The sequence below is a fragment of the Ceratocystis lukuohia genome, assembly GCF_044167205.1.
Source record: "Ceratocystis lukuohia strain C4212 chromosome Unknown Supercontig2_pilon, whole genome shotgun sequence".
Classification (NCBI taxonomy): Eukaryota; Fungi; Ascomycota; class Sordariomycetes; order Microascales; family Ceratocystidaceae; genus Ceratocystis; species Ceratocystis lukuohia.
Window position 1 is genome coordinate 4087917 of NW_027263521.1, and position 22308 is coordinate 4110224.

Here is a 22308-nt window from a genome sequence, read left to right on the forward strand (position 1 = left end):
ACCTGCTTGGGCTTGGATAGTCCACAACGGGAGTGAAATCTATATTCATCTGCTAATGTCGTTTTTTGCGGGGCAGGCTGGTTGTGTATTAGAAAAATGATGGCAAAGAAAAACATGTGAGGACTACAACAAGAAGAATAATACAACAACTATACTTTGGCAAGCTTTGAGGTGGTGCTGGTAGAGTCGCCTTTGCTTCTTGTTAGGTACTTTAGGCGCTAATGTAAACAATTTTCTGCTTGCGACAATAGTTGGGCATTGCACTAATGACGGACTGATTTGAGACTTATGTTTGTTGGTTGTATGTATGTATGTATTTTTTAACGTCTACCTACTGGTTTTCCACAGCAATACAACGGCATGTTCTGGACGGAAGGGGAGTACGAAGATGTCGTCCTCCGACCCCTCCTCCGGGTAGTCAGTAGTTGTAGGTGTGCGTCTTCTTCGAACTACTCCTATGTCTTTTTAGGGTCCGGCCTTGCGGCCAGGAGTCTTCTCTACTAGACGTTGCTCAAGAGTAGTCTAGTCTGGGAGGCCAATGTTTGTTGGTTGGTAGGGGTATGAAAAAAAAAAAAAAAAAAAAAAAGAATACGGAGAATACCAGGTATGACAAAAAAGAAAATCGAATCTGAGTGCTCAGACGAGGTATTTCCAAAGATTGATCTAATGGAGTAATTTGGGCCACACTACGGTCACATCTGGTAAAAGGCAAGAGGTGAGTTCGATAGAAGGTCCCACTCCACATCATTCTGAGCTGCTAACAGACATTATAAAGGATAGCACTTTTTTTTTTTTTTTTTTTTTTTTTCTGACGACTACAGGTGGAAGACGAGTAACAAGCTTGCTTGGGAGCATACGAGCTTCTCTCGCCCAAAACCTGTGGTCAGCCCTGCAGAGGGTTAATTCTGTCCGGTAGCCAATCCGGCGTCGTTTGATCTTGGTGGTTCCAGTAGACGTTAAATAAAATCAAATCAAATCAAATGTTTTTTTCGCGCCCAAATATATTCAAATCAAACGAAAAAAAAACAAACAACCACACGATACCGACCGAAGACCCCAGAGGCAGAGGACCATCATGTCCAGCCTGCTGAGGAGCTTCGAGGCCCAAGAACGCGCTTTCAAGGAGCGCAGGGATGAAGCCAAGAGGCTCATCATCCCCCTGATGGAGACGATCGAGACGCACTGCGCTCGAGAAGCCACCCAGACCGCCAGAGCCGTGAAAGCGGAATTCCACGAGACGGCGGTGCGGATGTTGGAGAACATCCTCATGGGAAAGATCAGCACCACGCAGAAGAAAGACAACAATGGCCAGGGGCAACCCAAGGAGGCCAACAAGACCCCTAAGGACGCGAATGTGGCCCTCTCCTTCGCAGAGGTGGCCAGGATGGCCGCGCAAACAACAGCAAGCAAGCAGAGCCCTGCCGCAGAACCCAAGTCCCACGAGACCGCCAAACAGGGCGGAGAGTGGCAGACTGTCTCGCGCCGCAAAGCGGATAAGACCGCGCACCCGGCACCCCGCCAGGACGACAGAATCCTGGTCCGAATCAGCGCAGGCAACAAGCTGCGCGATTGCGAGAGCTTCCTGATGACAGAGAAGCTAAAAAAGCTGGACGCAGGGCTTGGGAAAGCTCTGAAGAACGTCAAAAAGACGAAGAGCGGCATCGCGCTCACGGCACACAAGGACGGTCGCGCCACTCTCTTGGAGAAAAGCGATAAGATCAAGAAATACCTCAGACCAGGCACCGAGGTAGCACAGGCGCTGAACACAGACGCCTACCTCATTGGCCCGGTCGTACGCCACCTCAACGGAGGTGGCAAGACGGTAGAGGTCACCGAGGAGATGATCAGGGTCTGCTTCGCGCAGGCCACTCGGATAGCCCCGGTCTACATGACCGAAAAGTCCGCGGCAATGAGAAGACGTTCATTGCCAAGACCCCAGCCAACGGGGCGAAGGTCCCCAGACAACTCAGGATGGGATCGAGACTCGTCCTGGTCCGCCTGCTGGCAGAAAAGCCGAAGGCGACGCCCCAGTGCACCCGCTGCTTTGGATGGCACGACGCGAAGAAGTGCTCCAGAGCACAGCTTTGCAGACACTGCGGCTCTAGCGAGCATGAAAGCAGCAAGCACCCAGCGTGCTGCGAGGTGGAGCACCAATGCGTCTCCGCCTGCTTCATCTGCCGCGGCCCACACCCGGCAGAGAGGAAAGGGGTGGATGTCGTATGCATTCAAGAACCGTATATAGGCAAACCCTAGAAGAAATGAGGACAGTCACACACCCGGCATACAAACTCATGACTCCACTAACGCAGCGGGACACGAGGCCGAGGGTGATGACATATGTCAGAAACACAATAATGGCGACACTCGTACCCGTCTGTGACGGCGAACACGCAGATGTAGTCATAGTGGAACTGACAGGACAAGGCCTACACATTGCTAATGTGTACAACGCCAACCCGCAAGACACCTCCCGAGGAGTAGCACTGGTGCGGGCCCAGAAAACAGTGAAGGACAAGAAAATGATCCTCTGCGGTGACCTCAACCTGCACTCACACATGTGGGACAGCAGGAAAAGCGAATCAAGAGACTGCTCCTTGATCCTAGACTGGCTAAGCGAAGACGACGTCACTCTGCTCAACGAGCCAGATGACAATACCTGCTTCCACAGCAAGGAGTCTCCATCGGTGATTGACTTGGCTTTCGCGTCGAGCACTCTGCTGGGCCAGACCGGATGCACGACCAAGGTCTTGAAAGAGCTCAACTGTGGCAGCGACCATCTCCCTCCAAGTACCACAGTCGAAGGCATACAAATCGACGACGTAGTCAGGGCTACCCGGCACAACATGAACAGACTCGACACAAAGAAGTTCACAAGAGCCTGCGCAAGAGAGAACAACTCTCTACACGCAAGGGAACCCCTGAGGGAGGAAGACATCGAAGCACTTGCAGCCGATCTGATCAAAGCGATGACCAAAGCACTCGACGAGGCGGCACTAAAGGCTCTAGGCAAAGGCACGGGCAAGAGGTGGTGGAACCCGCAGTGCACAGATGCGGTTAGAGAGATGAGATCAGCATGGCGACGGACCGTGGAGAACAGCTTTCTCGACACGACCTTTGACGTGTACAAGGGGAAGAGAAAAGTGTTCCAAGCCGAGATCCGAACGGCGAAACGGGAGCTATGGAGGCAGACCATTGAGAACATGACGGAAGCTGCCGACGTGTTCAAAATGGTTAACCGACTTGGGAAACCGAGCTTGGCAGGTGGACTCCCCCCGCTGACCCAAGACGGCGTCATGAAAAGAACACCACAGGAAAAGGCCGAAGCCCTTTTAGACACCCACACCCAACCGGTGGAAGACTGGACGGAGGGGGAGGAGGAAGCCAACCCGAGGGCAAGACTCTGGGACGAGCTAACCTCAGCGGAAGTCAGAGACGCAGTATTCCACGCTGGAAACACGGCGCCTGGAGAGGACGGCATACCGAACACAGCCTGGAAGCTGGCGTGGCCGACTTTTGGACAGTGCATAGTCAAGCTCTTCAACTGCTGTCTGGAAGTCGGATATCACCCAAGAGTCTTCAAGTCTGCCACGATGGTAGCAATTCCGAAACCACACCGAGACAGGACACTCCCAAGGAGCTACCGACTGATCTCGCTACTGTCAACCCTCGGGAAGAGTCTCGAGAGGGCAGTCGCAAGAAAGCTGTCGACACAGGCAGTTGAACTACAGATCATTCCGGTACACTACGCCTCAGCAGTCCCTAGAAGAGCGGCCACAGACCTCACCTGGAAACTGGCAGATGTCATCATGGGAGAGTCAAAGCTGAAGAAGATCACATCGTTGGTCACCTTTGATATCAAAGGCGCCTTCGATGCGGTCAAGAAGGAAAGGCTGATAGCCAGGCTGAGAAGCCAGCGATGGCCAGAGTTCCTGTGCAAGTGGGTGGCTTCTTTCCTGACGGACAGGCAGGTGAGCCTATCCGTGGAGGGAGGACTCCCAGTGGAAAGGAAAGTCGGTGGCAGCCTACCCCAGGGCTCACCAGCCTCGCCAATCCTTTACATGCTCTTCATGGCAGACCTCTTCAGGAAGATGCAGAGTCTTGGGCACGCAGACGATGGCTTGATCTACGTATCATCGCAGTCAGTCAAGGTCAACCTCCTGTCGATAGGAGAATGGCTGAGAATGGCAACGAGATGGTGCAGCGAGAACGAGCTGGAGATCGACTGGAGCAAGACGGGATTCATGCACCTATACAAAGGGCGTAAAGCCGCAGGCATGGACGCGAAACTCCAGATGCCAGATGGAACTTGGCTGGCTCCGATAGACGAAATGAAGTGGTTGGGGGTGGGATCCTAGCCTGAGTTTCAACAAACACTGCAAAGAAACAATGGCGAAAGCTCGAAGGACCATCAACGTACTTCGACGCCTCAGCAGAGTCTACTTCGGAATTCCACCAAAGTCTGCACTGCAGGTCATGAGGGCCTGTGTGGTGCCACAGCTGACGTATGCGGCCACCACATGGTACCCTATGGCAAGCAAAACAGCCCTGGACAAGCTGGAGGTTGTGCTCCGAGACGGAATCCAGGCAGCCTTGCCGGTCTATAAGACGACGAACAAGCTGAGTCTATACAGGTTCGCGGCTTTCCTAAGCCTCAGGATAATCTGCTAAGAAATGATACGGGCGGGTGGGATACGCGCATACACATGCAACACAGACCATCCCCTGCACATAACAACAATAGACGGCACCATAGACAAGGCGAAGGCAATGCTCCCTTTCCCGATCAGAGATACCGACAAACTCCTGCTAGAGGGGGAGGGACCGCGGCATGCGGGAAGTACAGGGAAGTGGCGGACGCGGAAGCGATCGCAGCCCTCAGAGCAGTCAGGATCGCAGCGGAAGTTGCCCCACCACAAGCAGAGGGTTTGAATCTGTGCGTGGACAACCTGGGAGTAGCGAAGCGGATCAGCAAGCGAATGAGGAAGCCAGGCACTTCCCAACTCGAAATCGACGAGATCCGGCGCATCCTTGCAAAGTGGGAAGGTGGAACGGAGAGCCTAGCACTAGACAAGCCGGTCGGTAGGGTATACTGGGTCCCAGGGCACTGCGAAGTCCCGGGGAACGAAGCAGTGGACCAACTGGCCAAAGCGGGATGCAAGAGCGCGGACCTACTGGTTCCTGAGAGGACGACGTCTCTGGCGGCGGCGAGACGCTGGAAGAACGACGCATTCAGGGCTGACTTCAAGGACTGGATGAGAGACAACTGCCCAAACACCGACCACCTTGGAGGGGCGTTGGGACTTCCAAGGCCATACAAGGTAGACTGGATGAAAGGACTGAACCGAGGCACCGTGGCGAGAATCCTCGCGGCGCGTTCCAGACAAGGCGACTTCGAGGAATACCACACCAGGTTCAACCATCAGGACGCGGAAAAAAGATGCCAAGTGCCGAACTGCGGCAAACCAAAGGACTTCAGCCACCCATGGGAATGCATGGGCAACGCTACGAGGCTGGCGGGGAGGTTTGTTAAAAAACTCCTCAGAGAAGATAGGTCGTGGAGCTACCTAGCTGGGAAACTGGACCCTAAGTGGAGGGCGTGTCGTGTAGACACTTGACAGGGGACGAGCTGGCACGGGGAGAGGAGGGGCGTTTAGACGGGGTAATTTTGTTTTCTGTTTTCTGCTTCCTGTTTTTTTTTTTTCGTTTCTGACGACTACAGATGGAAGACGAGGAACAAGCTTGCTTGGGAGCATACGAGCTTCTCTCGCCCAAAACCTGTGGTCAGCTCTGCAGAGGGTTAATTCTGTCCGGTAACCAATCCGGCGTCGTTTGATCTAAGTGATTCCAGTAGACGTTAAATATATTCAAATCAAATCAAATCAAACAGCCGGTCCGGCCTCCGCACGGACATGGGCGGCGGAAGTACAGTGAAACAGGTCTCAGAAAACTCGGCCCCCTCAAGAGGTCCAGACTCCTAAAGTGGGGCCCCAGATAGCTAAAAGATCCGGCACTAATGGAAGAGGCCAAGCAGATAGAAGAAGGGTAGATATCATATGCATACAAGAACTATACATAGACAAAACAGCAGAAGAAATGAGAATGGCTAAGCGCACGGCATACAAACTCGCGGTTTCGTTGGTGAAGTGGGAGCCGAGGCTAAGGGTGCTGGTGTATGTTGGAACCCAATAATGGCTACAATAGTCTCCATGATTGAAGGAGAGCACGCGGGTGTAGGCATAATGAAACTGGTAGAATAAGACCTATATATTGCCAACGTGTATGATGCTAGCCAAAAGTACATGTCTTGAGGACTGGCACTCGAGTGGGCCTAGACAACAGTGAAGGATAGAAAGATGGTTCTCTGTGGTGATCTTAGCCCATATCTACATGCGTGATCAAGCTAGAGTTTTCGTTAAGCGTACTGCTAGGCTAAAGCAAGTGTATAGAGAGGATCCGGAAAGGGCTCAACTGCGGTAGCGACAGATTCCCCTTTAGTACTACGATCAATAATATCTAAATAGGGGACATAGTTAGAGCTACCTGATACAAGATGTACAGGTTATGTAGAGAGGTCTATGAGAGTCCGTGCAAGAGAAACTAACTCCCTTCGTGCAAGGGAGCCCCCAAGGGAAGGAGATATTGGGCAACTTGCAGTCGACCCGACTAAGGCAATAACGACGAAGGCACATCCCCCTATGATCCATGATTTTAGAGCAAGAAATGCCACAGGAGGAAGCCAAAGATCTCTTAGACGCAAACACCTAGATGGTAAAAGATAGTACAGAAGAAGAAGAGGAAGGCTAGGCCATAAGAGAAGCTAGCCTGGGCAGAAACCAAAGATGAAATTTCACACACCGGAAACACTGCACCTAGAGTAGCTAGAATACAGGGCACAGCCTGGAGGCCAGCAAGGCCGGTATTTCAAACAATCTCTTTAGCCTCTACTTAGATGTTGGATACCACCCAAGGATCTTCAAGCCAGAAACGATGGTAGCGATCCCGAAGCAACAGCGAGACAAAACACTTCTAAGGGGTTACCGGCTAGTACCACTCCCGCTAGCCTTGAGAGCGTAATAGAAAGAAGGATATCGACACAGACATTGGGCTACGCACTAAGAGTTGAGGGAAGAGCTGCTATAGACCTCACACGGAAATTAGCAGCCATTGTCACGGGCAAATCTCAACCGTGGAAGACACTTATGATATTAAGGGCCCCTGTGATCCCGCCAAGAAGAAAAGGCCAGTAGCTAGGCTGAGAAGCTATTTGTAGCTACAGACTCTCCGCAAATGGGTAGCCTCGTTTCTGACAAATAAGCAGATGAGCTCATCTGCAGAGGCAGACCTTCCAGTGGAAAAGGAAATTGGGGGTAACTTACCTCAGGACTCGCCAGCCTCACCAATTCTTCGCATGCTGTTCATGGCGGACCTCTTCAAGAAGGGCTAGAGCTTCGGGCATGCCGACGGCGGCTTAATCCACGAATCATCGGAGCCAGTCAAGTCTAAGCCCAGGTCAGGTGGAGACTGGCTGAGGACTGCGACGAGATGGTGTAGTGAGAACAAGATAGAGATTGACTAGAGCAAAACGAGATTCATGCACCTATAGATAGGACAGAAAATTGCGGACATAGATGTGAGGCTCTAAATACTAGACAGAACATAGCTTACTCCTAGGGGGTATGGTGGGATCCTAGCTCATGTTATGAAAAGTAATGTCAGGCAACAATGGCTAAGACCTAGAAAACCACTAATGTACTACGCCGGCTCGGCCGAGTCTGCCACGGAGTCCCTCTAAAGTCTGCAATACAAGTAGCGAGAGCTTGCACAGCGCCAAAACCGATACATGCAGCTGGCGGCTACATGGTACCCCGCTGTAAACAAGGTGTCCGCGGAAAATCTTGAGGTCGTGGTCTGAGACGGAATTTGAGCAGCTCCGCTAGTCTGTAAAATCGCAAACAAACAGAGCTGATGAAGATTCGAGACTTTCCTAAGCCTAGACATTATCTGCCAAGACATGATACGAGTGGATGGGATGCGGACATGCAAACGCAACGCAGACAGACCACTCCCCGCATCTGACGACAAAGAATGGGGCTATAGAGGAAGCAAAGGCAATGATCTCGCTCCTAATAAGAGATTAGAGCAAGTTCCGGTTGGTAGTAGATTTAACAGGTAGAGTAAAACTCCATGGAGTCTTTTTGTTCTCTAATCTCATAGAGACACCGACTACGGGTAGTGAGCCCTATGAGCACACTCTGCGTATACCCTGACGGAAGCAAAAGGGAGCGTATACTGTCGTAGGACTGCACTAGCTGAAAGCTCTGGCGTAGGCAGAAAACTGAGGAAAATGGCGATTAGCCGGCATCTTGCAAGTCGAGAAAGCAGCTAGAATGACCGAGATTTCGCCCTCCCACACCAGGAGTCTATGTAGATGCGTTGCTAGAACTGAGAGTTTGCTGAGGATGCTCCGACTTTGGGTCGTATTATATTTATGGCGTACTGAAGAAACACTAAGGGCTTGTGGGTGAGATTTATTTGAAGGATGAGTCGCAAATATCGTGTAGGCAGTAAGGAATATATAGTCAGAGGCGGAAGTACTTGTATTTTTTGTATAGTAGTTGATTTGGCTTTGTCTGATGATTCTCACAGCAGCAATATTAAATAATCGAGGCTAGGTTTTGCCATGCTTTCTCCGCTGTCAAGGCTAAACAAGGAAATCCACCCCACTTTCTCCAACATACGGGGTCAAAAAGCAGCCCATGATCCCATCATGCCTGTCAACTTTCATCTTTCGTTTATATCCAACTTTCTCACCGCATGCACTGGTTTCAACATTGAACTAGAACACCAAGAGCGATGTCGGCCTGTATTTTCTGTAAGATTATCAAGGGTAAGTCAAGAATAAATAGGGGGTGAAAGTCGGATATATTGAAGGTTGCTCATAGCGGCAAGACATCTAACATTTCTATTGAATCTGCGTATGTGTGAGCATCAGGTGAAATCCCGTGCTTCAAGCTATTTGAAAGCGAGAAGACTTTAGCTTTTCTCGACATCATGCCCACCAGCCGTGGCCATGCTGTAAGTATACTTTGTAGACTCTGAATACAACTTGTAGTATTCAATACTGGTGTCGTGCGTCATAGTTCATCCTTGCTGACTCAACATCCAATACCACAGCTGGTCATTCCTAAGCATCATGGCGCCAAGTTGGCTGATATCCCAGACGATCAGCTGTCTGAAATCCTAGTAAGGGACTTCCTCGCTTGCAAATGAAATTGAAAGCAGCCGGTAACTAACATCGCGGTATTCCTCAACTTAGCCGGTATTGAAGAAACTTGTGGCTGCCACTGGTGCCACGGACTACAACGTCCTGCAGAATAATGGTACCATTGCGCATCAGCAGGTGGACCATGTTCATTTTCACATGGTGAGAAATATAAAGGCAGATCATCATTTTCTTCCAGCGAGAGAGTTATTAACGTTAAGTAATAGATCCCAAAGCCGACAGCTGAAGAAGGCTTAGTTGTTGGATGGCCTTCTCAGCCCACTGACATGGAGAGGCTAAAGGTCCTGTATGAAGAGGTCAAGGCCAAGATGTGAATGAAGGCAAATGATCAAGGGATGGTGGACGTTGTGCAACATCTCAACCAAGACGCAAATCCTGATGTCGCGGAGCAGATAAGTTTTGCTAATAATTTCGATTTTTCGTGTCATACCCAGCGATGCTCGAGTCTTATTTTTACAAATTACTTTTTGACTAGTACGGCCATCATGGTTTAAATGAAAGGAGAGTTTCAGTCCGTCAATTAGAACTCTAAGATTTAACTGCTAATGCCAAATCATTGAAATAAGAGAGTCGACAACGGACTGTTCCTCGTAGCTTGCTTGATCTTTGGAAACCACAGCCAACTGGCCATCGCTCTATTTGGGTCCGGTTGCTGGTGTCTCTGAGATGGCTGTAGCGGGTGAGGAAGCATTAGAGTTGGTTGGGTAGTACGTAATCTTCCCGCCAGGATTGAGAACGCCAATGCGGTCATACAAGCTCCGGGCCCTGATGTAAGGATCAAGAGTCCAGTAGTTTTGACGCAACTTGGATTTAACTTCATTCCTTTGGGATGTTGTGTCCGAATCACCCTTAATCCATCTAATTGTAGATTGCTCAAAATCTTTGTAATACTGATCGCGCTCAGCTTGGATTTTGTCCCTCGTAGTCGTGTCCTTCATGAGATCGTTTTCGCCATCGACAGGCTCGACATATTTGTAGGACCAGTTCTCGGTACCATCAAGTTCATGAGGTATCCTATCTTCAGGAATATATTCGCTGAGATCCTTGACGCTATTCACGAACCTGATCTTGTTGGCAACAACGGGGTCCAACCAGCCGCGGATAATCTTCCAGAAGCCTAAAAATGTGTTAGAGATGAGATTAAGATTTCTTTTTGTTCTGGCTTATCTTTGGCTTATAGAATATAAGCTGCAGGCGTACCTTGGAAAACCCATGGAGCCTTATAGACTAGAACGACGCCAAGACATTCAGGATAGTTGGCCTCGAAGCACTTGATCATGAACTTGACAGGAGCGTAGTCCTGAACATAGAGAAATAGAGTTAGATTTCAACAGTGAAGCGTGTAAAAGATTAATCAACCATACCATGTTCGAGATGGAAAATCCAGTCATATCGAATACAATTGTCTGTGTTAGGAGGTTAGTGGAAATCTAAGTGAGTCGAATTGTGCGCCAGAAATTGTATTTGCTTACAGCAGTCTCGACAGGAGGCTGTAGCATCAGCCGCGCAGTCTCAATAAGGAGGACGGTATTGCGCTCCTGTGAAGCTTCAGATTGCTCCCCTTGATGGTGAAGACGAACGCGTACAAAGCACAAAGGTCTGGACTCCTTATCGCAGCCATGGAAGAAAGCCTTTCCCATGCGGATCTGGTCCATCAGGCCTATCCCATCGATCTTTGCATCCCCCGTGCCGCTAATTGAGTCTCTCAGTGCACCAGCATCACCGTTGACCATGATGTCAGTATCAAGTTTCATCTCACTACTCCTCCAGCTAACGGCTGAAATCAACATGATCAACGCTTTCTCCACGTCCCACTTACGGGCACGGAGAAAGCGCAACATGAGAGAATCGGGATCGTCATGTTTGATCATGGACCATAGAGTGTTGCGAAGAGCATCGGGTGTCTCCTTTTGAAGGGCTTCCTGGAATAGCTTAGTTTGACCGTATTTGTCGTCTGCGTCCGCCTGGGCAGTGGCTGCATCGGTAGGCTCCTTAGGCTTGCGGCTGAACAGCGACTTCTTCTTAAGTTTCTCTTTCTCGCCGTCTTTAGCTGTGTCTGAGGAAGGACCAAGAAGGGCGGATGTGCCATTAGTGGTGGCAGAGGTGTCATCACCACTGGATGTTACACCAAAGATTCTATATAGAGCGGCCCACATCTTTTTGAGCTTCTCCTCTTGCTCCGGCGTCAGATTGCCTACATGGCCTGACGGAATAGTGGTGGATGTCATACTAGTTGCCTTTTCTGCTGCTGGGGGGATATGCATTGGCGATTGGGACACACCGAATGGAGATAGGAGGTAAGCGGTAGCAGCGAGCGAAATGAATAAAGCTGTTACAACGCTGAAAGCTGATGGAGAAATAGAAGAGTGGAGACGCAGCGGGGAAGCGTGTGTGCAAGGGAAAATACTAGGAAGATGGGGAGCCGGCAGATGAGATTGGGATTGAAATTGAAATGGAGAGAAGAAGGGAAGATGGCGATGAGAGCTTGGCTGGAAATATGTAGTAGTTTGAGAGTGGCAGTGACTTTGTGGCCTGGATCTTTCTCCTGGCGGCGTTAATGCCGAGCGAGAAAAAGTAGGTATAATTGTACTGAATTGACGTGTATGGTCAAGACTACGGGGGCTTGGCAGGCCAATTTGGGCGGGTTGGATCTGAGTCCCGAAGGAGCCGGACAGTTGACCGAGATTTTTCAACGTGGTTAAAGCCGGATTGAATCTAAATGAGAACGATGCAAGAATTCTTGCACTGGGCCTAAGCAGACGGACCACAGCTTGACTCATACGGAAAAAACAGAAAGGAACAAGAAAGTAGGGACTAAAAGAGTAGTACCTGCGTGCTGTATTGAAATCTCCGTTCGGCCTTGTAATTATAGAGGTGAAAACCAAAATCAAGCTTGTTGGCAGACAGACAAGGAATGTATGTGGGGTGGGGGGGGGGGGGGGGCTCTTCTCCAATGGTGATTGGCTAAATCGCAAAAGTTAACTACGTTATTTCTGTGTTAGCTGATGCTTTTGCTGACATGGCAGTTGTAGCAGCTTAGCACAGCCTCGTCCATGATTAATTTGAATCTCGATTCAGCCTCGCCTTTTTCTGCTTTTCTTTATAACCGACAACTAAGGCGACGATCAAATCTGTCTCAGAGAATTAACGCAAGCCACCCAACCACCCTACTCAGCTCACTACTACAGCTTCCTTTTCAAACCACGATTTGAACAAGGCAGCAATCAATCTTAGGAACCTTAAAAAGCAATCAGAGAAAGTAACGTAAACAGTATTACACCCTTCACTATGGGGGATGATGGAAGTTACAAGCGGTCTAACTCGCGATCCCGTACGCCGCATCCCACAACACCGTTGCGACCATCCTCGCGATCTTCATTTCGCGACTCCGCACGTGCTGGAGCCCAGAATGATGCCTCATTTCCCTTGAATATTTTTGAGCCACACTTTGCCGAGTTTTCAGATGCTATGGCCGACCTAGAAGCAAATTTAATGCATTTTCAAATCATGCATGAAAGTCTTGCTCGATTCAGCGAATCTTTTGCAAGTTTCATGTATGGCCTGAACATGAATGCTTTCTGTGTTGATTTCCCCGAGGGGCCTATAGCTGAATCGTTCTCTAAGCCTAAAGATACACAAGCACAGACTATTCCTTTCCCTGGTAGGTGAAGAAAGCGATATCTTGGTAGAAATGTTGGCTTAATCAGCATTATTGACAGCTTTTTAGACACCCCACGTATCGCAAAAAGAAAGACACCAGAACCAGATGATGATGTTACTTTTATGTATGTTTTCGTGGCCTAAATTATCCATAAACTACTTTTTAATTTGGCAGGCGTTCTGTTTTTGTCGCCACCCGCCTACAGAGCGAAAAACCAAGTGCAATGACCCAGCTAACTAACACAGAAATGCCTTAATTCCTTTTACTGTTGCAGGACCCCAGGCGGCGATACCATTAGCCAAACCATGTCTTCCAAAGCATCCAAGATTTCAACATCAGAACTCCCCTCCAAATCTCTTGGTCGAGGTCTATCGAGTACAAGTAGTGCTAGTAGAGGCCGGGGCCCAATGACGGGTAGAGGCACCACAAGCACGAGAGGAGGCTCTACACGAGGAACAACTAGAGGCATGGCGAAAACTTCATCGAGGGGCGTGACTCGAGGAAGCGGTCTTCAAGCTCCGCGTGCACGAGGCCTCCGCTGAATGGAGCAAACACTAATCGGTGAGAACCACTAGATTTCGTTATAGAGGGTTTCCCATCAATTCCCATGCTAGCAAGCTTCACCCCCATTGGTTAACCAATAAAGCATGTCGCTGGATTGCTGAATTCTCCATCCTAGCCGTTTGGCTAGAAATAATTAAAGGCATGGGAAGCATCAACTGTTCATCTCAACATCATCCTCATGCGCCGGCTTAGGTTGGGGCCCTTTGTTATCGGTTCGTAGTCCAATGGCGGCCTCAGCTTCGCGTTGTGTATATGCTTCTTCAACTAGAGCCTTGACTCTATGTTGTCGAATAAAAAAATATGTTAGTTGATGGGTGTGAAAGTTAGGGTCGCGGACGCATGTCACTGACCTTCTTTTGTGCGGTTTGCCCTTGCAATGGGCAATTAAACTAAACTCAGTTTCAAACCATTTTGCGCACTCTAGACAATAGTGACGACCAAGACCGGGAAGATCTTCGGCAGCCTTTGAGGACTTAAACTGCTCAAGGTGCTTGGGAGAAAGCATATCAGCTTTGATCTGATCAAGATCTCTGTTGGGCAGCTAGCCGTTAGCATGTGATGATACTACGTAGGAACATGAAAAAAAAGAACAAAATAAACGAACCTGGTCTTTCTCCGAGTCTTGGTGATAGTGCGTTTAGCAAAAGTGCCTCCCATGTTCACAATTTGTTGTGGTTTATTAAGTCGTCGGTATTGAACTTGTATGCGGAAAATGCATTTGCTTGAGTTTTCTCTAAAATGCCTTTTCCTTAGATTGCATGTATTAGTTTTGGATAAGAAAAATTTAGGTGGGGATACTGATAAACACGGCTGATATCCGGCTGAATTTCGCGATAAGCTAGAATCAGCACTAGAAACATCGTCTGGATTTCCGACTTAACGTCGCATTTAACAATACTGAATTCGCTGACGACGTCACCAAAATTTTGACTTATTAAGCCTCCCTTTACTTTCATTTTGATTTTAGATTTCAAGGTGCAGTAGCTGATCTATCAACTGTTTGATGCGGACCTGTGCTTGTATCGGGCCCTTTACCAACCACAACTCCCTCTACACTCGACAACAATTGAACCTTTTACATCACAAACAGCCATGTCATCTGCCGCTGAGCGCATGGCAGCGCTCAAGGCGCGTGTTGCTGCAGCTGTGGGAAATAGCAAAGGTGGCCTATCAGTCAGTCTCCATCCTGCTCTTGAAGATCTGAACGCGCGCCCTCCTTCGCTCAAGCCAGCCAATTCAGGAAAGCAAGTTCCAAATAAATATTTAGAACCAACCCCATCAGAAACACACGGCTTTAGAGCACGGGAGCCTAGAAAATTAGAGTTCAATCAGAAGGGAAAATACATACGTAAGTGGTTCATGATAGCTTGTTGGTTTTCCATACTAATTTGCCATTATACAGAGCAAGCAAATGCGATCAGACGACAGGAGGCCCTCGAACAGATCAAAAAACGTATTGCTGAGCAATCGCGAAAAGCCGGATTAAATGAGGTTCCAAGTGATAAGAGCTTTGTGGTGGAGGAGCCTCCAGCTGTTGAATGGTTTGACCAGGGATACTTAGCAGAGGGCAAGACCTATGCGGATATTAATGACCTGGCTTGTTTACGACTTGATGGAGAAGACTCTATCATTACTGACTTGGTGCAACATCCCGTGCCCCTCGAGCCTCCCCAGGATGGTCTAGTTCCTCATGCAAAACCGATGTTCATGACACGCAAGGAGCAAAAGAAGCTGCGACGACAAAAACGAATGGCAGACTTGAAGGAAACGCAAGCCAAAATCCGCCTTGGTCTCATGCCAGCCCCGGAGCCTAAAGTTAAGAAGTCCAACCTCATGCGAGTTTTAGGTGAAGAAGCTGTTCAAGACCCTACTGCCGTTGAGGAGCGCGTTAATCGCCAAATTGCTGAGCGGCACGAAAAACATGTTACTATTAACGCGGAGAGAAAGCTTACTAAGGAGCAAAAGCATGAGAAGCTAGCAGTAAACCAAGAGAAGGATATTGCTAAAGGTATCCACATGCTGGTTTTCAAGATTGGTAACCTTGCCAGTGGCCAACACCGATTCAAGATATGGAAAAATGCGGAGCAACTGGCCCTCACTGGAATCTGCCTAGTTCACCCTCGGACTAATCTTGTCATTGTCGAAGGTGGACAGTATGGCACCAACAAATACAAGAAGCTCATGATGAGCCGTATCGATTGGACACAGAGTGCGCTACCGCCATCTGCTCCAGCAAACCCCCATAACACGCGCGAATGGATGACTGATGATGCAAATTCAATGGCTAGCAATACTATCACTCTCCTATTTGAAGGCGAGTCCAAGACTCGAACATTTAAAAAATGGTCTAGCAAAATCTGCGATACCGATAAGGAAGCATTCGACTTTCTATCTCGGGTAAAACTTGAAAGCTTCTGGGTTCAAGCTAGACAGCTATAAGAAGAGAAAAGGTATTATTAGAAATATCCGCCGTCTTAGAAAACAGCCGGATACAAATTAGCCTGGGGGTTTTTTCCCTATTTTTTTTTCATCACGCATTGAAAGGGATCTCTAGTCTCCATATGTGTCAAGTTAATATATTAGCACCTGTTGGTTACACAGACATCTCACTCCACGTGACGAAACCTCTATGAGGACAGATAAAGATACATAGCTTAATACACCCTTTTACCTAGAGCCAATTTCTTTAATTTTCTCTAGTCAAACATGAATTTGTAGTGGAAGTCTGTAAATCCCTTTTACTCTTTCCGATATTTTTTTTTTTTGCATCGCCATTTAGGCTGCTTTTTATTTTCTTCTTACCAATTTTGGTCGTTTTCATGTTTCCTCCTTGACCTCCTTTTTTTTCTCGCGTTAGTTGTTAGCGGGGAGCTGCGTTCCTTGCTATTTTCTTATCCTTTTAATAACCAATCTACCACATCTACTCTCAAGCTCGTCCATGAGTTTTGCTTCGATCTCTGCGTCATAACGCTATTTTACAAGTGTTGGAAAATGGAAATTAGCGAGGTTCAGGCCATTCTAGAGACGGTCCAGCGCGAAGCTGCCCTAATTTTTCAAAAGATTCCTGGCTCGGCGGTCCTCATACGATACATCAAGTCGAGTTACCAAGATGACCCTGTTCGCTCTGCACTTGAGCTTGTGCTTGTCCTTTTTGTAATTCGTTACATGATGGCGCCATCATACTCAACGCAGCAAAAGAACCATGTCAAGCTTTCGGATGCCGAGATTGACGAGTTGGTGGATGACTGGACGCCCGAACCTCTTGTTGCTTCTCAATCTATACTCGATCAGCGGGTTACTCAAACTGCGCCTGTTATTGCTGGGTGTGTTATCCTGGGGAATCATAGATGCTAAGCCAAATACTGACAGATGTTCATCACAGACCTAGCGGCCCCAAATCGAAGCTCACGACTGGCAAGACTGTCACTAACCTCGGCTCCTTTAATTTCTATAATCTTAATGCAAACGAAGTCATCAAAGAAAAGGCAATTGAAGTCTTGCGTGCCTACGGGGTTGGGCCATGTGGCCCGCCGCAATTCTACGGTACACAGGATGTTCACGTCAAAACGGAGGCTGATATCGCTGCTTATATTGGTACGGAAGCATCAATTCTTTATGCACAAGCTTTCTCGACAATATCTAGTGTCATTCCCGCGTTTTGCAAGCGTGGCGACATAATCGTTGCGGATAGTGCCGTCAACTACTCAATCCGCCGTGGCCTTCAGATTTCCCGGTCAAATATTCGGTGGTTCAAACATGGCGATATGGATGATCTCGAGAAAGTTATGAAGCAGGTTGTTAAGGAACAAGCTAAACGTAAACCTACTCGTCGTTTCATTGTTACTGAGGGATTGTTCGAGACTACCGGAGACTCTGCATATCTTCCTAAGCTGGTAAGCACGCACACTCAAAATGCCACTATCTATCCCGAGCCGGAATCTTGATAGCTGACGAATATTTACGACTTATCCGCTAGATCGAATTGAAATTGAAATATAAATTCCGAATCATTCTCGACGAAACGTGGTCGTTCGGTGTTTTGGGTAAAACCGGACGAGGTCTCACTGAGGCCCAGAATGTCGACCCTACTCACGTTGATATGATTGTAGGATCCATGGCAGGCCCTCTATGTGCAGGTGGTGGTTTCTGTGCTGGAACAAAAACGGTTGTCGATCACCAGCGCATTACAGCTGCATCTTACACTTTTTCTGCCGCTCTTCCTGCTATGTTGGCCGTGACAGCCAGCGAAAGTATTTCACAAATCAAGTCCAACCCCGATCTCATTGCAGAGTGCCGCAAAAACATTAGGATTATTCGTGCCCAAATCGAAGGCCGCAACGAATATGTGACCTGCACTAGTAATATCGAAAACCCTGTCATTCTGATCATCTTCAAACCAGAAGTGGTCAGGAACCGCCACTTGTCCGAAGACGAACAAGAGCGCCTACTCCAAGCTGTTGTCGAAGAGGTATGCTATTAATAGTCAACAGTTTGACTATGGTTTCATAGGAGATTAAATACAGTGTACTAACTACTGTATAGTGTCTTTCAAATGGTGTACTTGTTACTCGTTTGCGGCGTATGCCTGGATGGACTCATATTGAGGCAAAAACCTTTACTTGGGATGTTCAGCCAGCGCTCAAGGTTTGTACAACTATTGGTCTGGACAAGAAGGAGGTTGAAGCAGCCGGCCAGGTGATTCAAAGTGCTATCGTCAAAGTCATGAATCGTGATTCCCTCATGCCCTAAGTGATATGACGACGGCAACATCAACGACATTGTTTTAGATTCTCATGGCTATTTTCTTGTCTTTCTTCTTCTTCACTTTTTTTAGTTTTCGATTTAAATTTATTAATACCTGGCATATATAATGTTAGAATGATGTCCTGTATTGCTGATCTCTTGACTAAAGGTTGCCAAGATTGATTGAGATATCTGTGTGTTGATGCTGTCTAAGCAAAGTTATGTCTCCCCCCATATAATATGATGTATACACAATAGTGTAACAGGTATCATGAGTGGTGCGAAATTGTTAGCGGGTTAAAAGCATATTTGGTGTATTCGCATACTATAAATGAGAAGGCTCTGCTTCAAGTCTAGTGTGTAATGATCTTACATATGGATGAATATTCTATGACCAGCATGCTCTCTGTTCATGAGGGGATGCAAATGCCAAGTATTTTGTGGAATATTCTCAAAGCCCTCAATATCCGCTCACTTAGTAGAATCAACCAGTTTTCATGTTTGCCCTTTGCACAACGACGGTATTCCTAACCCTCTAAAAGTCAAGCGACTTCATAGGTAGCATTCGGCCTGAGCAAGATTTTATGCTTGCAAGGCAGAATATTCCTCAAAAGCTTCAAGTCACAGAAAAGTTAAACATATTTGGGATTTGACATTTGATGGGATTCAGAGCTTGTGAATGGTCCTTTCGTATTCTGACATGAAAATGTAACAGCTAGCCTTTTATGAAGTGCATGTGTCCTGTAAAATTGGTTAAAAAGAATTAGGTGTACCATAGTCAAGTTTGCCCCTGCTGTTCTATCTAACGTTACACATAATGCATTCTTAAAAATGAGAATGCATTTATTCAAGTGGAAAATAGGATGTAGATTCCAGGCAGGCTAGGGTGATACTGCCGACGGCGCTGGACACTTGCCGATGGCGGCGGTGCTGCGACCTTTCAATTGGATATCACTAGTTTTTGGAAGGCTTAAGGGATCAAAGAAAATCCCACCGCCGTCGCCGCGAATGTTGGAGAAGCACAACTCCCCCTGCCATCAATGAAGTGACTTAGTGCACAGGGCAAGGGCAACCAAGTTATTGGCCGGCGGGTGGATGGGAAGAATGTTAGAAGTGAGACAATGTGAGCTTAATTGAACTTGAATTAAAGACATGAACACTGCTATGAATTGAGAATGAAACCTTGAAGATGCATGTTTTGTGATGACGGCTGTCATGCCTACAAATCCAGTATCCTGAAGTAGGTCTCTTTTTCGTCTGACTAAAGCTGACTAGGTGCTAAGAGTCATTTCCTTAAAAAAAACTTGCCATCTTCTTCAATTCCTAACAATGTATACAGTCTGATAAGATACACACAATAATCAAATGCAAAATATGAAGGTGAGAGCTATATCGGAAAACAAGCTTATTGGCTGCTCATCATTTTAAGAATCCTAGCTACCCCGCCACTAGCCTAATCGGGGCAATCGACTCACAATTCTCAGTCATACATAGCAGTCATTTTGGATAGCTACAGCTCGAGCTAAGGAATGATAATTACAGCGGAAGACGAAAAGCGCATCCTGGAGCAAGTCGTGTTAAAAGGGAGGAAATCAGCATATAAGTTCACGGCATAGAACCTTTCTTTATTTTTTTTTGCCGCCACTCTTCATCCTCTACTTCTGCACCTCTCCCAATCCTGCGCCTCTTGCATTTATCATCTCTTGATACACCCAATCACTTATAAATTCCTGAAATCAAATAAATCCACAATGGCTCCCAAGGGAAAGGTTTGCCTAGCGTATTCTGGTGGTCTCGACACCTCATGCATCCTGAAGTGGCTGCTGGAAGAGGGCTATGAAGTCGTCTGCTTCCTCGCCAATGTTGGCCAGGTATGATTCTAGCATTCTGTGATCTTAAACTTCTAATAGCGCACTGCTAATCATGTATCTTGTTGTGTAGGAGGAGGATTGGGATCAGGTCCGCCAGAAAGCCGCCCTTCTTGGGGCTTCTAAGATGATTATCACTGATCTTCGCCGCGAGTTTGTCGATGAGTTGTGTTTCCGTGCGGTCCAGTGCAACGCTCAATACGAGGGTCGCTACCTACTGGGCACTAGCTTGGCTCGTCCAGTGATTGCTCGCGCTCAAATGAAGGTCGCTGCTGAGGAAGGTTGCGACTATGTTTCCCATGGTTGCACTGGCAAAGGCAATGACCAGGTTCGCTTCGAGCTTGCCTTCCTGACCATTGACCCTAAGATCAAGATTATTGCTCCATGGAGAATGCCCGAGTTCTTCGAGCGCTTCCAGGGCCGCGCTGATCTGCTTGATTACGCTGCTGCAACCGGCATTCCCGTCACGTCAACCAAGGCCAAGCCCTACTCTATGGACGACAACCTGGCACACTGCAGCTATGAGAGTGGCCAACTCGAGGACCCCTCGCAGCCTCCCCCCACTGACATGTGGACCCGGTATGTTGCTATTCCGTCATGTGTTACAATTGTGTCAGATGTAATGGGGACTAACAGAACGATCAGGACTGATGACCCCCTGACTGCTCCCAACACACCTGAGGACATCCAGATCTTCTTTGAGAAGGGCCTCCCTGTCAAGCTTGTTGTTGGTGACAAAGCCATTACTGACAGCCTTGAACTCTTCCTTGAACTCAATGCTATTGGCAAGAAGCATGGCATTGGTCGTATCGACATTGTTGAAAATCGGTATGTTGGTATCAAGTCTCGCGGTTGCTATGACTCGCCCGCCATGACCATCCTTCGCCAGGCCCACCTCGACATTGAAGGCCTAGTCATGGATGGAAAGGTGCGCTCTCTTCGTGACCAGTTCGTCACCCATTCGTGGTCTGAGATTCTGTACAATGGTCTTTACTTCTCGCCTGAGCGCGAGTTCGTTGAGAACTCTCTTGTTTTCTCACAGAAGCGTGTGGTAAGTATCGAAATTTCTTGAAGATGATAGAAGATCAATGCTAACTTGTAATATAGAATGGTGAGGTCCGTCTACGCTGCTACAAGGGCAACGCCTATGTAATTGGACGTTCTTCCGAGACTGAAAAGCTATATTCCGAAGAAGAGTCTTCCATGGACAGCTTAGTGGATTTCAGTCCTGTTGATACGTCAGGATTCATTAGCATCAATGCTATCCGCCTGAAGAAGTACGGCGCACAAAAGATCGAAGAGGGCCAAAGCATTGGCTCCATTTAAACAAAGCCTTCTGTTGCTTGTTAAGAATTACTTCAAAATTTGTCACATGGCTTTGACTTTGCATTAACTACATTAATAATAGATTTCAAGATTAAGGCAAATGAGCCTCTATTTTACATTGATAAATATCAGGGATACATATATAGCTATATCAGGTGGACTGAAGATATCTTAACACAACATGATGTGGAGATTCCAGCTCCACTCGGAATAACGTCGGGTAAACATGTTATGTAGATATGTGGCACACGATGTTGTGAAGAGATTTAGAACTTAGTCCTGAATCAATTCGAATGAAATAGACATATGTCATAAGACAACACGTTAGTAGTAAATTGGTATGTCAGCTGGGAAGCACTGGATCAAATGTTAAAGCATCTTGTCAAACAGTGCTTCAATATTCTTTAGTTATGGTTTTGGTAGCCAACTCAAGCTTTTGCTGAAAAGAAAACTTCTATGACAAGTCCCACAGGTTATCTGGAATGAGTGATTCACTCAGAGAGTCTTTCCATGTCTTCAACAATACATCATCTAGAGAGTATTTTTTGGTAATGTGGATGATAGGTATAATGTATGTGATAAGTGTTGCCAGTGCTTGACATTGATTGCTCAATGAAAATACTGTAAAGTATTTTATTTAGAAAAATCTAAAGAAAGAAAGAAGAAAGAAGAAAACTAAAACTAAGTGCCTTTTATCCTATTTATATTTCATACTTCCATCCAGCAGAGTTTTCTCTACACCATTTATCATCCATAGTCACCAGTTGTCTATACACTCCTTGCCCTGTGATCCATGTTGAATATAGGCACACAGCCTGCAATAACCTAAACCTAATCCCCTGCCTTGAAGTGTGTCACTAGTG

The 22308-nt window shown here is 47.4% G+C and overlaps 8 protein-coding genes across 8 annotated transcripts; 7 read left to right on the top strand and 1 right to left on the bottom strand.

Annotated features, from left to right (window-relative positions):
* Positions 1-1075: 1075 nt before the first annotated feature.
* On the top strand, positions 1076-2242 carry HOO65_021009 (Endonuclease/Exonuclease/phosphatase family protein; the record flags this gene model as incomplete). Its single annotated transcript, XM_071000214.1, has 1 exon — positions 1076-2242. The coding sequence occupies one exon, from the start codon at positions 1076-1078 to the stop codon at positions 2240-2242; it is 1167 nt and encodes a 388-aa protein (XP_070861647.1).
* A 112-nt stretch (positions 2243-2354) lies between these two features.
* On the top strand, positions 2355-4355 carry HOO65_021010 (putative RNA-directed DNA polymerase from transposon X-element; the record flags this gene model as incomplete). The annotated part of the gene is made up of 1 exon (XM_071000215.1): positions 2355-4355. One exon carries the CDS (start codon positions 2355-2357, stop codon positions 4353-4355), a length of 2001 nt encoding a protein of 666 aa, XP_070861648.1.
* Positions 4356-4386: 31 nt separating this feature from the next.
* On the top strand, positions 4387-5801 carry HOO65_021011 (putative double-stranded RNA/RNA-DNA hybrid binding protein; the record flags this gene model as incomplete). The annotated part of the gene is made up of 3 exons (XM_071006766.1): positions 4387-4631; positions 4754-5521; positions 5720-5801. 3 exons carry the CDS (start codon positions 4387-4389, stop codon positions 5799-5801), a joined length of 1095 nt encoding a protein of 364 aa, XP_070861649.1.
* Positions 5802-9051: 3250 nt separating this feature from the next.
* Positions 9052-9597, top strand: HOO65_021012 (Hit family protein 1; the record flags this gene model as incomplete). The annotated part of the gene is made up of 4 exons (XM_071007077.1): positions 9052-9075; positions 9175-9243; positions 9374-9424; positions 9490-9597. The coding sequence occupies 4 exons, from the start codon at positions 9052-9054 to the stop codon at positions 9595-9597; spliced, it is 252 nt and encodes an 83-aa protein (XP_070861650.1).
* A 321-nt stretch (positions 9598-9918) lies between these two features.
* On the bottom strand, positions 9919-11547 carry HOO65_021013 (Phosphatidylinositol transfer protein CSR1; the record flags this gene model as incomplete). The annotated part of the gene is made up of 4 exons (XM_071006694.1): positions 9919-10400; positions 10484-10583; positions 10648-10689; positions 10756-11547. 4 exons carry the CDS (start codon positions 11545-11547, stop codon positions 9919-9921), a joined length of 1416 nt encoding a protein of 471 aa, XP_070861651.1.
* A 1024-nt stretch (positions 11548-12571) lies between these two features.
* HOO65_021014 (DASH complex subunit DAM1) lies at positions 12572-13486 on the top strand (the record flags this gene model as incomplete). Its single annotated transcript, XM_071006977.1, has 3 exons — positions 12572-12944; positions 13011-13068; positions 13219-13486. 3 exons carry the CDS (start codon positions 12572-12574, stop codon positions 13484-13486), a joined length of 699 nt encoding a protein of 232 aa, XP_070861652.1.
* A 1114-nt stretch (positions 13487-14600) lies between these two features.
* On the top strand, positions 14601-18257 carry HOO65_021015 (Serine palmitoyltransferase 1; the record flags this gene model as incomplete). The annotated part of the gene is made up of 6 exons (XM_071006332.1): positions 14601-14856; positions 14911-15905; positions 16491-16831; positions 16891-17401; positions 17485-17976; positions 18051-18257. 6 exons carry the CDS (start codon positions 14601-14603, stop codon positions 18255-18257), a joined length of 2802 nt encoding a protein of 933 aa, XP_070861653.1.
* A 1745-nt stretch (positions 18258-20002) lies between these two features.
* Positions 20003-21445, top strand: HOO65_021016 (Argininosuccinate synthase; the record flags this gene model as incomplete). The annotated part of the gene is made up of 4 exons (XM_071006757.1): positions 20003-20122; positions 20193-20698; positions 20756-21170; positions 21227-21445. 4 exons carry the CDS (start codon positions 20003-20005, stop codon positions 21443-21445), a joined length of 1260 nt encoding a protein of 419 aa, XP_070861654.1.
* Between the last annotated feature and the right edge of the window lie 863 nt (positions 21446-22308).